This window comes from Apteryx rowi, unplaced genomic scaffold, assembly GCF_003343035.1.
Source record: "Apteryx rowi isolate R43461 unplaced genomic scaffold, aptRow1 scaffold_342, whole genome shotgun sequence".
In the NCBI taxonomy this organism is placed as follows: Eukaryota; Metazoa; Chordata; class Aves; order Apterygiformes; family Apterygidae; genus Apteryx; species Apteryx rowi.
The window spans coordinates 700,086-717,914 of NW_020449886.1; the positions used below are offsets into that span (position 1 = coordinate 700,086).

General features: G+C 38.9%; 1 protein-coding gene across 5 annotated transcripts in view; it reads left to right on the forward strand.

Moving 5' to 3' along the window:
- The first annotated feature begins 1,343 nt into the window (after positions 1 to 1,343).
- The window catches only part of SPATS2L (spermatogenesis associated serine rich 2 like), a 164,363-nt gene continuing 147,877 nt past the window's right edge, over positions 1,344 to 17,829 (forward strand). For 2 of the 5 annotated variants that reach the window (XM_026072442.1, XM_026072443.1), the window contains exons 1-2: positions 1,344 to 1,428; positions 16,493 to 16,587. In XM_026072442.1, the coding sequence (XP_025928227.1) occupies positions 16,565 to 16,587 (23 nt within the window). In that variant the 5' untranslated portion in view covers positions 1,344 to 1,428; positions 16,493 to 16,564. Of the gene's footprint in view, positions 1,429 to 16,492; positions 16,588 to 17,829 lie in introns of those variants that run through there. The other 3 variants (XM_026072444.1, XM_026072441.1, XM_026072447.1) reach the window with 3 other exon arrangements.

The following is a 17,829-nucleotide window of genomic DNA, read 5'->3' on the forward strand; positions in this document are numbered from 1 at the left end:
ACAAGTATTGTAATTCCAGTTTTAGATTCCTTTAAAAAAATCTGAGTCTTAATTCCCAGTTTGACAAGATTTCTTAAGAACAGTTTGGAACATGTTCTTGAGTCTTACCCTGCATGTTACTGTCACATAATGGGAGCAATGACTTTCTTCTCTTCCTCCTAGTGCAGTTCAAAGCCCAGCTTTGCCTGACACCAGACCTGTTCTACCCTAGCATGCCCTTAGAGCTGCAGAATAGCCTGTATTGCATTACATGGGGTACAGCCTGGCTACCCGGAGCAGCTCTATCCTGGTTTCCTCCGAGCAGCAGAGCTCTCCAACTCCCCTCAAGAATCAAACTGCCCAGTGTTTGTGCTTCACATACTTCTCTGACCTATATACTAGACTAAAGCTTCCTGTTCTAATATTGATTTAAGACTTAAGTATCGGTGGCTTATTTTTCTACATTGTAATGCTCTTTCCTATTTAACAGTCTTCGGGGATATGCAGACAGCCAAATTCAGACTTTCTGGCAGTCAAGATAAGGGGGAAAAAAAGGCATGTGTGGAACACTGATGTAAAGGGGCAGAGCTTGAACTGCAGTCCAACACATAGAGTATTTTGCTTCAGCAATCTAATTACATGGTATACTGCACGACTAGCCAAAATAGAAGAAATGCAGCACTCATTTGCTTGCAAGCTCTCTCCTTTCGTTAGCTTACCCCAAAGCTTCATCTTTTTTATAAGCTCTGACCCAAACTTCTCATTAATTGTTCCTGAAACATTACAAAGACAAAGCAGAAGGATCATATAGCTGTCTGATCAACAGTTGTGCCCCTTTTAGGGAAAAGAGAAAATAGCCCATGGTGACAAAAACTCACCATGCAGTAAGCAGCCCTCTGCTGTGGAGCCTGGTCTCTGTGCTTGAACCAGTGCTTGGGCAGCCTGGTGTCTACAGATGAATTTTGTTGTGTCAGATCATCATCTTAATAATTGTTTGTGTCCTGGCATTACAGCCTGAGGTCCCAATATTACTGCCCACAAGCAATCAAAAATCTTGGAAGTGGCTTTGTAAAACTTCGTAAATTTGTAAAACTTAATTGAAAAACAAACCAAACCCTGACACCTGACTGCTTTTGGTTTGTTTTATTCAGGCTTTCTGAGCTTGTACACTCATTAAAAGCACTTTTTTTTTTTTTTTTTTTTGAAGCTTTTCTCTGCAATATTGAAGGCTGGAAATGTATATCTTCCAGTGCCACTGGGGCTGTCTCCCATGCACATACTTCTGAGAAATGGGGTTTTAGGATCTGTGTGAAGCACGATAATAATCATAGGAGTTGAGAACAGAGCTGACTCATGTTTGCAGTTGGAGAGTTTATACAAGCATGAGCTAGTTGACCAGCCCTACCTGTGGAAATGAAAGGGACTTCAGATCTTTTCATCTGTGTGTTGGTATTTGAGATTCTCTTTTCGCTCTCATGAGTGCTGTGTACCTTACTTTAATGAGGTGGTGGCAGCCTTGTCCGAACTGTAGCTGCAATCTTGTTAGCACTTTGTCAGCCAAAGCTATTTAAATGCAGTTCTGCCTTCTGCTGTCTCCTGAGGCTCCAACTTTTCCACCTTTTCTGGTTAAGGGGGATTTTAAAATACTTTGTGTACTTCCTCCAGTCCTATTTAGGAAGGGAAAAGATCTCTAATCCTGACCCAGGAGGATTTGAATACCCTGGGAGCAGAGACAGTCTCTCAGTATTCCCCTTTAGTATACTTTAAAAAAATAATTGATGATTAACAAAACTGACCACTAGTTATTAAAAACACATCTCCCAAAGGGCCAGAGTACATAATACCCTCTTGGGTATAAGCAAGATTGACACCTGACTTTTTTGGGGGGTAGGAAGCTCAGAGTGCAGAAAGATGCTTTGTTCCTGTATGGCAAACTTCCTCAAAATGTTTGATGCACAAATAAAAAAACCCCATGACTTTGTATTTAAATTACCCAGTTTGTATTCCTCTGTCTACAGTATTCCAAACAATTTTTGTAATCGTTACATAACTTCTCACTAGACAAAAAGAACAGGCTGCACTATGGAACTGGATCACTTTTTTAATAAACAGAAAATTGTCTTGACCAGTTTAATTCCTGGCCTAGACTAAAATCTGTATGGTTCATGTATACTCATGTGTATATGTACATTTACACACAGATGTGGAAGGTTGGAGGAGTTAAGAAGGATTCTGAAGTAATTTAGGGAACTTTTAAAGAATAAATTCCTAACCCTAAGCCCTCCTGTTATGTGGAATTTGCATTACCACTTGTAGACATTTGACTGAAAGAGGCAAGTCCCAAATTGAAAAGGTCTTTTTTTGGAGAATAGCTTAAGGTAACTGGGATCAAGTTGTTAAGCATGTTATTATTGGTTAATGTGACTGTTAGAGGATCTGGAAGAAGATTTTCTTTATGACCCTAAGGCTGTGCTCCTGGCTGCCTGAGTAACTAAACATCTCTTTGTGTGGAGGTCTATGCATAGTCATTTTAGTTTCAATTGAATTTTAGGTTGGTAAATCTGTCCGATAACTCTTAAAAAGCCATTTTACTGGCTTATCTTTATTCTTTTTTAAAAAAGAATCCCCCCTTTTTACCAGTTTTTGCTGGACATTAGTTTTAGCATCATCCATTTGAGATGCTTATGTGAAGGGTGTTGCAGAGAAACGGTGGATGTCAGTGTTGTGTTGAAGCTATCAGTCAGTTAGGATCGCAGGTTTTGAGGTGCAATGTTTTAAGCTATGCAAGGCCCTAATTCTCTTCTGACCTGTACCAGCTGGCTTATCTAGTTTGTAATGGGGGRGGGTCAGAAGAAACATGGTATCTAACTCCTTCCTGAAGTGCTTGTGTTTCACATAGTGGGGCAGCAGAGGCAAGGAATGAGCAACAGTATTTCAGACTAACTGGCTTTACAGATTAGGGAACTTTGCCTGGGAAAGAAATGAAGCATAGGATGTAATTAGGTTAGTTGAAAAGGAAGCTGCTCTAAAATGCTGCAAGGACGGTGCAGCTCCATTGAGGCAGACACGTTTGCATGCTTCTCCCAGATGACTTCCTATGATTAGAATGCATTGACTCAGGCTGAAAAARAAAGGGATTCTCGAAAGACATTTTTGGAAAGTTTTTATTGGTTCTGTATGGAAAGCATATGTTTGTCCTTAGCATCACAGTTACATTCTGTTTGTCTGCATTCACTTACTTGAATTGACTGTTTATGAAGAATATGAAATGCTCCCTGGTGGTAGCATTTATCCATTCCCAGTTTCTTCCAGGGACATAAATTGCCTTCCTTGTAAACATAATTCCTGGAGCTGGAAGTATCAGGGAGAAGGGGGTTGTGGGTGGGCTCTTCAATATTCCCAGAATCTGCAGAATACCTTTGTCTGACAATTCTACCTGAATTCTTGCTCACAAGGGAAAAGGGAAGATTTACAGAGCAGCAAGGAAGAGCTCTAACACGTGCGAGGAAAATATCACAATGTAAAATATCTCTAACCTGACAAGTCCTGGCAGCTAGACACTGAGGTGTGTGTCCTTCATAATGTCATGATTAATTGCACAGGATTGCGATGTAAAACTCAAGTCTATCCTTCTAAAGGGTTCTTGCATAAACTAAAGTTTTTGATGTTCCCAGTACGAACTATTGCCATGAATGCAGTACAGTCACCCATCACTTGAAAGACTGAGGAGCATGATTTTCTCTAGTGATAGATGTGAACAATACTAATATCATGGACTGTCCAGTGCTAAATTTTTGGATTTTGTTTGCTTGCTTGCTTGTTTACATTATGGGCTCAGTGAAGTTAACTTCCTGAAGAAAACATTTCTTTGAACTGGGCAGAAGGAACTAATACTGTTTTTGACCTGAAAGTTCAAGTGTATTGAACTCTGGAAGGATGGATGTGCACAACTGTCAATGGTTAAAGAGTGTTCAAAATTACTTTTTCATTATTTTGTATTAAAATTCATGTGGTTTGAATTTAGACCAAAATAATCTTTGCTGTAACTTAGAGATAACTTTGGCTTTGTATTTATGGAATTGGCCTGTTGTTCATTCATGTAGATGCTAGGAAAGAGTATTCAAGCACTGAAGTAGTTTAACTGAAAATTGGTAATTTAAATATTTTGCTGTTTTGATAATCGCCATCTTTTTCCATCAGTGAAAAATTATCTTATGAACTTCTAATGTTTGATGGTCAGGGTGTCAAAAGCCTTCTTGGGTAAGTAAAGCAGATGACTTGTAAGTGAGCAAATACTGGGCAAAAAGAATCAGCACACATTTCTATAGAGGGAAAATGTAACTCAGATAATATTTTAAAAATTACTTCTCTGTACACTTTTCTCTGTAGATCAGTATTGTGAAAATTATGAGCCTGGTTTATGGCTAAAGGAAGGTAGGTTGGGGCATTGTTTCCTCCCCTGCAGCCACTTTGAACTCCTTTATGTCACTCCTGTTATCCAAAGTTGTAGATACCTGGAAAACAGAAAGACTGTCATCTGGTTTATAGGGTGACCAGTCACACATGACAGATAATTATTAGTGATCTTTTTACTGTGAACAATTGCTTTTGTACATGAACAGTGTTGATAATACATTTATAAAAAACATGCTTAATTCAGGGGTAATTCAAAACACAAAATTCATCTTATGGATGATTTTTTGTTTTCTTGTTCTAAGTAATTTGTCTTAGCTGTAGATGCTTACGAAAGTGTTGATAAAGGACTACAAAATGATGTTTATTTTCATACAAAATTTGATAAGGATAATCTTACTGTGATCTTGGAAATTTTTGTAATTACTAGTGTTAATAAGGATTATTTCAACCTTCTGTGGGACAAATATAAGAAGTAGTTTCACAAGGCAATGCAGCTGTTTAGAAAAGGAAATTAAATAGAAATGCTGTGTAATCTAAGAAGCTGTAGGCAAAATTTAAGTTCACAGGCAGCCCTCGTGCAGGATGAAGTGTTGCAAGGTCACTGTGTCCTCCATGCCTCTTATTTGCTTAAAGAATTTTAGGAATCCTAGATTATGGCAGAAATAAGGACTTCTTATCTGAATCACAGCATGTATCAGCAGGATGCCCTTAACATTATGTTTTGGGATTAGATCTTGAAAAGTGAGAAGGACCTAAGACTCATCTTAATAAGAAGATTTCATGCTTTTTCTTTTCCCTGATATTTGATCAAATCCTTTTCAAAATGTTTCTTTAACTAAAACTCCTATTTCCTTGTAATAATGTATTATAAATAAATTTTTAAAACTCAAATATTGGGAAGGAGATTAGGTTTGAATGAGGAAAAAGTGTCTTTCCCCTTTACTGTGTTTGTGTGGAATAAATATCTCTATTGCCCTGGATCCATGTACCTGACAACAGTGTATAAATGTTTTCTCGGAATCTTCTTCAAAATAGCATGTTGCATGCCAGTGCTGCCATACCCCCAAAACCTCACAACCATAGGAGATAAAATGTACCCTCCACCGCTCTCTCAATGTTATTAAAGATTAGGTGGACCTGTATGTTTCCATAGTGAGCCTGGGAGCAAGTTCCAGAGGCAGACTCTGAGAAGAGGCTCAATATATGTTGCCAGCAAGTTTGGAACACTTGGCGCCTCTTTAAAATCCCTTCTCAGAGAAGAACAGCACTTAAAATAGACTCCTTTTCTGTAATGCCATATGTAAGTTATTATCAATCAAAACTTCTTTCCAAACTTTTTGTTCAGCATTCTATAAAGGGAACCTTCTCAACCAGCAAGGAACCCCTACTTCATAAAATACAAAGGAAATGTGCTCAAACCAAGGAAGGAATCCTTTTACAACTCAGACAAGGATTTAGATGTACAAGCAAAGAAGTTTCTTATGATTATATTTATGTATTTTATATTTCAATCAGTGTACCTCTTTATGTTTAATCTAAACAAAAAATTGTGCAATGGTATTCTGAGGAAAAGAGCTCTCTTGTTCTGCTTATATTTTTCAACATCTATGTTTAATAAGAAGTTACTGTGACTTATTATTGAAGGCATAGCTAACCCCAATAACTTAATAACAGCAACATCTTTCTGTTTCTTTAAGCCCAAAGCAAGCTCTTCCTTTGCCTGTTCAATATGAAAGCATACTGTTTATGAAGCTCTAATCGCCATGTCTTATATTGCTTGTCTGCATAGTGTAAGCAGTGCAGAAAAGCTAGGCAGTCTGTTGGCACCACCTCACGGCCACTACCATTCACAGGGTAATTCAGAAGAGTAATCGTGGCCTAATAAGCAGTTCTGGGCATGGGGCAGAGCAGGTAATGGCAGCTGTGCTGCCAGCTGCAGGATTAAGTATGTTGTTTGGGACCTTTAAAGGGATCTTCAGGCCTATATAACTACTGATGGTGCTTTATTTCTTCATGACTATGGTAAGATTGTTTGCTTCTACTTTGGAGATGTGCTGCAGAGGAAGTAATTTTAAAGGTATCGCATAGGTTACAACAGCCTTTCATACTGATTGCATAACTATCACTTACTTCTTGGTGAAACTTGCTGTGCAAGCATAATATTGTCCTCTTCAGTAGCTGAGTATGTGGTGAGGCCCTCAGACTCCACAGCGCTGAATCCACATGGGAGAATGCTGTGTGGCTCTTTGCCACTCTCTTGGGGCAGGAACATGTATAAATACCCAAGTTGGCTTTCACCTAYGAGACCTGAAGTTGGACCTTACACTTGGACACTGAATGAAGCTGATAGCTGCTTAGCAAAATTTTCAGTTGTGCTCAGGCAGGGTAGGTGTCTAAAATCCATTTGTTTTCACAATTTTAAGTGCCAGACTTGGATAGGTGGTCTTGAAAATCTCAGATATCTAAATAACTTTGTCTAAACCCCTGGTCTTTGGGTAGAGGCAGTAGGCACTTGTGCTTTTGTATTCAGGGATCCTTGGCTTGGTCTTTAAATGTTGTCACCTGGGACCTCATTGTGCAGCTCCAGTTAAGTGGCTAGTGGCCTGAGACCTTTTTTCTTGAAAAGTTGATGGATTGATATTGCCAGTTTCAGCACTTTGGTACCGTGTTTGACTGATACACTGAATGAAGGTATTAGTTCAGTTTTGTAGATACGGCATTAGCTTTAAAATGTCACATGTGTAGCTTTTCAGGTTATATTTTCTATGGCTGCTTAGCAAGCAATGTCTTTGAGCCTGGTCTGATTTATGAAGTGATCTATGTTTATCAATAAGCTTAATGTTTTCATTTCTTGATAGATGGTTATTCACATTGGTTATATGTGCCTAGTGATCATCCAGGAAATGTGTTTAGTCCAGGAAGATGGACAGAGAGGCTGAGAGACTCTGTCTGAAATAGCATACCAGAAAGCTTCTGGATGAATTATCCTGTATTTCCAACGCAACATTCTGTAGTGCAGGGCTGAATCTAATGCAGCCTAGAATAGCATTTTTTAAATAAAATTCTGAGGTTTTGGTGTTCACATCAATGACTGATTCATTTAATCATTACTATGGAATAGTGAACTGAGAACTAAACAGAATTTCTTACTGTGCTTACAGAATTTGATCAGTTGCAAACAAAAAAGTAAATTCACTGTTGCAAAGAAGCATGGTTTAAACCTTCCAACTCCCTCCCCCCCCCCGAATGAATAACATTTCACTAATTTTGGAAATGGTGAATGACCAAAATAACAAATTTGATCAGTGGAGAGAGTCTGCTTCCAGAAATCTGAAATGGAGAAATAACTTAAATCAAGGAAGTTCTCTGATATGTGACTTTGGACAGCAGCCCACCTAAAAATTGGATCAAATTCACAAGTTGGAGTGTTAATTTTTCCACAGAGCTGAATCTCTGCAAACAAGAGTGGTAATGGCTTGCGAGTACCTGTTTTCTCTCAGATTCTGCTAGTCTTTTGAAAACTCCAGGGAATGCTTTATTTTATTGCAGATTTTATGGAGTCTCCACAGGGTCTCTCTAAATTAGTATGCCTCTCTCAGAGATTCTTTTCCTTTCTGATCTTTGTTATAAACAGTTAAACAAAACAGAGTTTAGTAAAGGGAATGTAAGACTGATGGTGGAGAACATTATGGACGTGGGCTGGAAAGGGGAAAGTACACACATGTGCTGGACAAAGTTCTGACTCTCCTGTTTGTAGTGCATACGCGCTATAACATCAGAGCACATTAGCCATTCTGGCAGGCCTGGCTGTGGCAGCTGCTGGAAGCCCAGCTAGCTCTGGTCGTGCTATAGAGCACTGGACAGTGCTGCGTGGGCAAGTCCCAGTGTCAGGTCTGAAACTTTTCTACAGAGAGCAGCTGTGGCACTCCCTGTGCTACACGATTTGGGGGTTGTGCTCCCAAAGCCAATGTTCTTGGTCCCAGAGACATTCAGGACACTGAGGGAATGATCAGAATATGGAGCTAGAACTAGAAGTTGTCATACGAATAATCACACTTAGTCCCTGGCACTGCTTAATGGTACATCTCCTAAGCTTACAGGACTGAGTTATTAAATTGGTTGTGTGTTTTTTGTTTTTTGTTTTTTTTTATTAATACTATCAGGTTAGAGTGGGCACGTTATCAGGTGCCTACTTCCAGCCCACATGTTGCGTGGCTGACGTTTCCCTGACATCACCTTCTCTATACTGCTTGCTGTGCTTAGACAACAGTACAAGCATGAGCCTGTCTTCTTCAGATATATTTGTGTACATTAGCCCTTCATTGGAAGCACAGGTGTTTGTGGGTTGTGGTATGAATAGTTTGGGTATAGTTGGGACACTGAATCTTTCTAGAAGCTTCTTGAATGTTTATTATTAAGCTATATATTTTGGAGCCCACAAATATGCTTTTAAAAGCAGGAAATAACTTCCTTGTTAAGCGTTTTTTCAACTAAWGCCTGTATTTTCCTGCATTACTTTCTACACCAGGCACAGCTGATAATGGCAATTGATTTTTGACATTTCAATCTTTATGCCTTATTCTCAGCCAAAGCATTTAGGATTCCTACCAAACCTGCAATTGCAGAGAAGAGGAATAAACAGAATAAGAAGTATTTCTAGAGAGGAATCATGAATTTGACAGACATGAACAAAGTCCTGACTCTGCAGAAATGTCCCAGTAACTTCTATATGGTCACAGTTTCATCCTGTATGTGGTCTTTTGAAGGACACTGCACCTGAACTTGAAAACTTTTTACACATTCAGATTGCAAAGAGAAAGCAAATAAGAGGAAAAAAAGAGGCATTTTGTCTTCTATAAAGGTGGCTTCCTTAGAAGATGGCTGCAGTTTCATTATTTCATAGTAAGAAAGTTTTCCAAAACAAAGTCTAGCAAGTTAATATTATCTTCCACTTTCTTCAGGTGACCTTCTGTCTTTCAGGGTTGCAACATGGCTGCAAATATCTTTGCTGTCTTTAATTATCCCCTCAGCTTGCAGCATTTTTGACACTGCTGGCTCTTAAGAATTTCGTACTGTTTTTGCTCTTTCTGTACAGTTAACTTTCCATCAACTTGAGATCAGGAATCAAAATTACAGTCCTCAAGAGCATACCTCAGCTTGTCAAACTGGATTTTATCAGAAGTCCTCCAAAGATATAAAAATCATAGATGATTTTTAGATGTATTTATCAGTGTTGACTAACTTATAAACCCATTGGTTGTTTAGTTCATTGAGCAACTCTAGGTTTATGATCAAGTGACTCATCCCTGTATTCAGTCACTTGGCCACATGCCCAGAAGTTTGTCATTTGGCAGAATGAGTGGTTTGACAGTACTGTTCCAGCACTGTGTGTGTGCTTGTCTGCACGCGTGCCTACAAGTATGTACAAAACTATCTGTTTGCAAACCTTATTGTGTCACACATCATATTTTAAGAATGACAGTGTCCTATTCACGTGCCGCTTCCACTCATGACTACCTCTCTTCCCAGGCTGATCACAGCTCATCCTAGTGGTGAGCTCAACCAGTATTTATGTGGAAGAATGATTATAAGTGTTTCGTGTGGCTTTAGCTGTCATTAGTACAATAAGCAATTTATCCTGCTTGAAGAAATTCCACACTTCCCTTTTTTACTCTTCCTCTCTCAGGAGTGTTACCAGGCACTTTGCACCTCTTTCTACTCCTGCTTATACCTGTACAAATCATAAGTAGCACCGCTGGAAGCAGTGAAGTCATACTAGAATAAGCTTGGAAGAGTGAGAGGAAGGTCTCTGCTGTGATGTGTCCTCCTCCTACCAAAGCAACCTGTTTGTGCATTGATTTCTCTCACCACCTTTCTCTCACTCTGATCCTATGAAGTGCTTTTACTTCACTTGATAGTAAGTAAAATTTTTTGGATGTGAACTTAGATTGTGCAAGGCCCCTGCACGTCAGAAACATAAACTGAGTTTGTGTGTGCCTAGTCCATCACAAACACAAAGTAAAATGGCTTAGGTTAATCCACCATGAAGGCATTTAAGCAGGTGATAGTACCCAGTTTTGAGGCTGTAGCTCTTTTACTGACGTGGAAGCATCCTCTTAGTTTGTACCGAGCCCGCAGATACTCCAGTCTTAGAAATATAAACCATGGGACTGTCATAGCTGGAGCTGCGTAGCTAATGTTTGCTGTTTGTTATTGATCAGCTTTCTAATATGCATGACAATGAGGAAGACATTAACTTGAATCTGCACAGATGAGTAAGGATATGTGATCCAATCTTCTTTATTGCTGTTCACATTGCTCTTCTTTTTCTTCCAGGCGTTATTTTTCCTAGCAGCGTTTTGGCAAACTGTGCCCAGATAAGCATTCAGTTTATAGTAAAACATGGCCATTAATGAGATAAGAGAGCAGATAGGACAAAAATGATGTCTTTGTTTTTTTCCAACTTCCTCATAAAAGCATGAAGGCAGTACCTCTCATCTCTCATGGTTGTCCTGGGACTTACAAGTCAAGCCTCCAGGCTGTGATTGCTTCAGATTTTGCTGCAAGAAGTCACAGCTATTTTTGTTCCCATTATCTTCAACTCAGTTGGGTTTTAAGCAGCTTTTCCTTATCCCTTCTTCCTCTCCTGCAAATTAGAGCAGGTCTGAAGTTGCTTTCAAGTTACATTTGCTGCCCACCTATGGGCTGCCTGTCTTGCTGTGGCTTACTAGAAGGTTTCTGCTCTGGACCTGACTGGAAATGTTTTGGACTGGAGAATGTAGGCTGTGTAAATCCAGATTTGAAAATACGTTGATAACGTTTGACTAAGTAAAAACTGTATAGAGATYGCCTGACTCTTCTCACAAAAGATGTCACCAACAAGGAGTCAAGTTATGGTCTCTGTTGTTGTGAAAGTTAGGAATACCAGTAACTTGTAGCCTGCCAGATTTTAATTCCAAGTATACACATTTTTCTCTGTTTCAAGGGGGGCTGTTACTGGCCTTTTGTATGCACTGAATGTTTAGAGCAATTTTTCTGCTCATAAAAATAATATCAAGAGGCTGACAGCAATAGCCAAGATGTGCATAATACAGACAGCTCCTCCAAGCACATTCCTCCTGACTTACACCACATCCTTCTAGTCCGTTCCTAGAGCTTGTGTGAACAGATAAAGCAGGTTAAAGGTTACAGGCGCCCTAAGCTTTCTCCAAAGACCTTAAACTGCAATTCAACTGCCAGGACTATTCATTAGAATTGGCCATAGTGAGAAAGTGAATGTAGACCCAATTTTGGACATTTTCCTTGCTCCTTGGAGGAGATCTAAAGTAAGAGTAAGAGATTCCTGACTTCAAAGCAAAACAAGCAGACAAAAAGCACTCCCTTAGGGTAAGTCTGAATATCACCTACTCTGTAGTGATTTGATTTGGGGTTGTCAGTAAGGCTAATTCTTGGGATTAAAATTAACATCTGAGAGGAGGAGTGCTATCCAATGTATGAGCAGGAATAAGCCTTTTATTTAGGCTTGAGTCAGAAGTTTGGTCATGAGCAGACAAGATCTGTGCTGGGACTAATTTCTGCCCATGTTGAACTTTCTCTTGGGGAGTTATGGTGAAGGCAGGGGTGGCAGCTGTGATCAGCAAACTTGTTTCGATTTCCCATCTGTTTGAAGGCATTTCCATAGGCAAGCAGCTATGCCTGTACAATACAAATGAAATGTATCACCAGTGAGCACACTGCAGGAGTAATTTTATTTAAGTTGAGRGGAGCAAAAAATATGTTTCACTCAAGTCCTTGGAAATAMGTTTTAGGCATCTTCCTCTTCTCTCCTTTCCCACCCCTCCCCAGTTTCAGTCTAAACAATTCCATGATGATTTCCTTCGTGAATAGTCTTACTTGTTTGTGGATGCTTTCTCTTCATTCATTTTCAGACATAACCCTCAGATTGTCACAGAGCCATATGTATTTATCCTTGTGGCATTTGAAAGTATGTAAATGATTTGCAGATGTTCTACCGTACTGTAACCAAACTTGGCTCTGTCAGTTTAACACATGCATGACAAAACCACATTGGCTCTGAACAGGACTCAGCACAATAAGCTCGCTAGGTTCTCCTTCTATGTAAACACTTTTATGTCCTTATTAATTAGAAACAGGAGCCTGGGGTTTTTTGGGGTTTTTTTTGGTTTTTCCAAAGTTCATATGATAGGAATCAGTTCAAATAATGAGGCACACGCAACATCTTAGTGGTTTTATGATAATACTGCCAGGGATCTGAAATTTATTTTTGGAAAATACGTGTGTGAGCGTGCGCGTGTATACATATGTGTATATATCTATGTGTATATATATGTTTATATAAAAATTAAAGAAGCATAACTAGTAAAGCTTCCTAGAATATTTTATGTGGTGCATTTACAGTTAATGCATTTCTGTATATGTTTCACATGTCATATCATTGACCTTAAAYTTAAGTGAATATTTTCTTGCCCTTACAACTTGAATATCTTTCAGCATGAATAGATCTTGAAGCTGCTTTATGAATTGGCAACAGCACTGTGTTTTACTGAAATAAAAATATGAGAACAATATGTTATTAATTATATAAATCACCAGACAAAAAATCCTTCAGGTTGGCCATAAATTAAGTATGTATCAGTAACTTTTATCTTATAGCACTACTTCATAATATGGCACTATTTGAACTGGGCAGGTAGGGAATAATTTCATTATTGATAACTTACTGACAGATAAACTGGCACAAGTAAGTGAGAACATGGTTTGGCTACATCAGTTCAATTACTCAAGAGTTTCTTGATGGAAATTGCTCCTCTACTGTGCAGATCAACAAACAAATAATTGGCAAAATGTCCTTTGACAATAAATCACCACAATCTGTGGTTCCACCACAYTTCTGTGCATGGACATCACACAGGTTTTGGACTGGTAGTTGGTACAGAGGCCAGGAAAGAGGATGAAGAGAAGGCAGAAGGTAATGAATAAAGCCCTCTCTTGCACAGAAGGAGGTGTTTACAAGTTGCAGTGATGATGGAGTAAAGAACAAGCAGAGATTTCATCTCCTTAGCAGACCCATCTCTCAGGGTTGTGATGTTACTGGAGAGTAGTGGGAAATTCAGAGAAATGTCAACAAAAATTCCCTAAGCTGATTGAAGAAGTCAGGAATGTTGCTGAATTGAGCACTAGTTGGTGTGGACTGCTTCATGGAGATAAGGATATGGTCTGACTTGGTACATATAGTTGAATCTAGTTCCCCTTAATAACTCATCAGCATCTCTTTCAGAGTCCTGATCACATTCCATCTCCAATTTATACCACTTAAAACTGCCCCAAAAGACTAGACTCCTGTTTTTTGTTTAAGTTTCCTTGCCAACCAAAATCTCAGTCCAGTGGAAACGAATCCTGCTGCATTTGTCCTGCCCCATGTGAATGATGTGGTAACATTTATCCCAGATGAACTTTTCCATTTAATTCTTTTGAGTATGACTTTGTGTCTGAAAGGATTTTGCAGTTATTCTCAGAACCCCCTTACAATTCAAGCTTTTTTGTTTTTTCAAGAATATTCTGTGGTTCCTTGTACTTTGTAATTCACCTTTCTTGCATCTTCAGAAAGATGTAAAAATAGCTATTTCAAGTAGATGCTTCAATACACCCATGGGAACTTGATTTACTGCACTGAGTCCTCTACTGATGTGAAGGAGGATGTTTCTGTTGGTTATCTGCCTTCCTCTTGACTATAATTGTATAAATGTAAAAGCTAAGTATAAAGACAGCAGATTCTTACCATGTTGCTATTCTTATTTGCAGGGTCTCAGTCTTCTATCTCCCCTGACCTTTCAATTCTCTTTAGAGAGAAAATATTTCAAACATATTCTGAAAACTGGGACCTTCTTTTTCTCTCACCTTTTCATTGTGTAATTAGGATACACTAGCTGTGTTATCGCAACTCAATTTAAAGTTTCCGTAATCTGGATTGTGAGGTGTATGTAAAATAAAGGCTTGAACGTTGTGAGCTGGTACTGAGGTTTCAATGCTAGATCTGAAAGTTCTCAGTTCAGTTTCTGTTTCTTCCCCTGAAATTTTATTTGACGTCYGTCAAAATTGTTTCATCTTTATGTCCCTCCTCCATCTGAACAGTAAGGACTGACAATTCTGCTTTTCCTTCTATGCTTTGTGTGTGTGTGTGTGTGTGTTTGTGTGCAATTGCTTAGCTCCAAGCAGCAAAGCACTTAAGCATAAACATAGCTTTACTGGTACTGAAGTGCTGAGATTATATAACTGTATGTTTGCACAACACCTAGAAGATGAAAACCAGAGCATCATTTGGAACATCTAAACAGTATGATGATACGAATAATGATAGTACCATTTACCATAACAGAAAGAGCATGTGTGTTCTGGCTGCGGTCTCTTGTTTTAGATAATTATCTGCACGGCAGATTGGGAAGAATTTTAATTAGCTCCAACATACAAATCAAAAAGCATGACACTTTGACAAGGAAACATTAATTTTCGAACTGGAGAATTAGGAGCTGAAACTGTAGGATGGATGTTGACTGTAATTTYTGGAGGAAGCAAAAAGGTCAATAGTTCTACTAGACTTTGTGCAGCATTAGGATGATTAGGTTGAGGTATCTTTWTTAAAAAGTCTTTTAATTGCAAGATAATGTTAGCTCTTCAGAACAGAATCTTGGGCTGAGGCTAAAACATGATAGTTAGTGATGTCAGTTCAAAAACTCATGCTGATTAGAAATTATTTGACAGGAAACAGATATTATACTGGTGTTGAGACACTTAAGTACAGCTGTTGTGGAATTTGTAACTTTTTTCATCTTGAAAAACATCATCCTTGTTTCCTAATCAGCTTCTGTCACTCCACTGTTGTTAAAATAAACATCCATTCTATGCAAACTACAAGAAGAACAAGCATTTCTTGGAACTTTCTRGTTAAATGGATGCATTTTTTTCTTGGGATGATTCTGCTTGCCATTTATCCCTGGCACTAATGGAGAACGGGGAGAGAGAAGCTCCTGTGTCTAATTCCAGTCAGCACAGTAAAGTCTGTTTGTCGTGAGGGATTTCTTTATTCCACCTTCCAAGAAAGGGCCAAAGAAATTGTATTGTGCAAATAGAACCTAGAATAGCATGTGTCCTTTTCTATTTATACTATTTTTTCTAAATTCAAATATTCATGGTTTTTCTAAGTGTCTGTCATTTGAGCAATGGAAAATGTACCTAGATTTTCTGAACTTAAATGAAGTGTTGTTTACCACCTCCTTGGCATTTACAGTGGGAGTAATATCATCATTGCCTCAGGGGACGAAGCTGGAATACAGTTAAAGCTCAGACACAACTGAGTTGCTCTGTACCAGCTTAGACACAGCAAATGAAATTGGCCATAGAAACAGGTAAAAAGCATGGGTCCGAGAATCAGTAAAAGCAGTTTTAATGTGTTTTTTTTTTTTTCTTGTTGACCTGCTCTAATACATTCAAGGCACCTACTGCCCTTCAGTGTGTACCCAATCATATCAGATATGGCAGTAACAGGGTTGCGCTTAGCTACCTCCTTAACATGGCTGTTTTCTGTGCTGGACCATCATTGTCCAGGCAGGTATTTCTCTAACTCTGATAGGAGTATGTTGGAATAAAAAATCTACTACAAAGTACCCTAATGCACTGCTGATAAATTGCTTGCTCTTGAGCTAGCATTGAGCTTTGCTAGTGTTAGATGTTCGTGATATGTTGCCCCTTGTTAGAACACTTTCTCACTGAAGAGAAAGCTCCTGCATGTCGGTTTCAGTCTGGGCTTGATTGCTACTTGCTGTGAGGCTTTCCAGGAGTCTGTTCACCTTTCCCTCCTTAGTTCTTACTTTCTGTCTAGTCAGACTGAAAGTCCCACTTGGGTAGATGCTGCCTCTCATTTGTACAGGTAATACTTGGGACAGCAATGCAAATACATGGTACCATGACGACATTGATGTTTCAGGACTGATCGGTTTATCCGGAAGTATGAGCATCTATGGATAGACTCACCAAAAGGTACTCATGACACCCACCTAACCTTGTGAACTGTTTTCCCTAGATGACCACAGTTTGRATTCTGTGGAGAAGGTTTCTGCTCTGACTTCGTTCCTGAAAATGCTTCTCTTCCTTGATGCCAGACACCAGTCAGCTAAGGTAATGTAAATGCTCTTCAGTGCAGATTAATCTTTCATGTTATTTGGCCTTAATTTTGGTATCTGCTGCAAAAATCCCCGTAGCCTAACATCACCTTTCCATTCTGTATGTCCTTTCCTCCCAGTGAACAAGTGCTTTGATTGTGTTTTTGTTGGTACAAAACAATGTTTTGCCTGAAAGCCAACATCTATTACATCCCGTGATAAGGTACTAGTAACTGAAAGAGTTTTCAGAAGCATGGATGTCTGGATTTATATGTGAGGTTTTCCATTCAAGTTTGATCAGACCTGATTCTGCTTATATTGTTCTATTTGTAAGACAGAATGGTCTAACTGTAGGTGGAATAGCTGAAAAGATTACCACACCATCATTTATTTTTATAAGGATGGGTAATTTCAAAGAAAACCAGAACCAATTCCCCATGCTTCCCTCTACAGATTGTAAAAATATTCTTAAATAATAATTAGATACCCTAGCTCAGCTTTCATATGAGCAATAAAAATAACATAAAGTCATTCTGCATGTGTGTGTGTGTGTGTGTGTGTGTGTTTTGCTTTCTACATAACAGTGCAGATAGGCAAAAAGAATTAGCATTTTGATAAACAACAAAGATCATTAAATATTTTTAAAAGTCTCAGCTGAACCAGAAGTTGACAAGTGCATGAGCAGCTACCTGCCTGTGTTCAGTCCTCTCTCTATCTTCATCAAAGCTCAGTCTGTGTTTTTTCCACAAAGCATCTGATTCATGAAACAGCCTTACAGGAATTTAATTAGCAAAGGATTGTGCAATGTGTGAGCATTTTGGGTTTCGTCAGGTGTTTGGAAGAGGAAAACTAACAGATGTTTGATTCAGAAGTGTCCAGTAGAAACACATCACAGCTCACATCATTTTTCAGGCTGGGATAAATCTTGGTATCACTCCCCCCCCTTTTTTTTTTCTTTAGTGACCTTCATAACTGTGTGTCCAATTTAAACTCATTTGAGTACAGAGAAAACAATGTTACATCTGGACCTCTGCACTCACTCAGGACCCACCATGGCAGACTTTTCTCACAGGAAATTCTCCAGGGTGTCTTTGCAGGCCTGGGGTTGTGCTCAACATCCTCTGTCTTACAAAGGAGACTAGAGATGTGCGAGCACCAGGGGAAGGCATTTTCACTCTTCAGCATAATCTATAGGCTTCCCCCCGTCACTATAAGAAAGACATTAAGGTGTGCGTCAAATCCAGAAACTCTAGTTTAA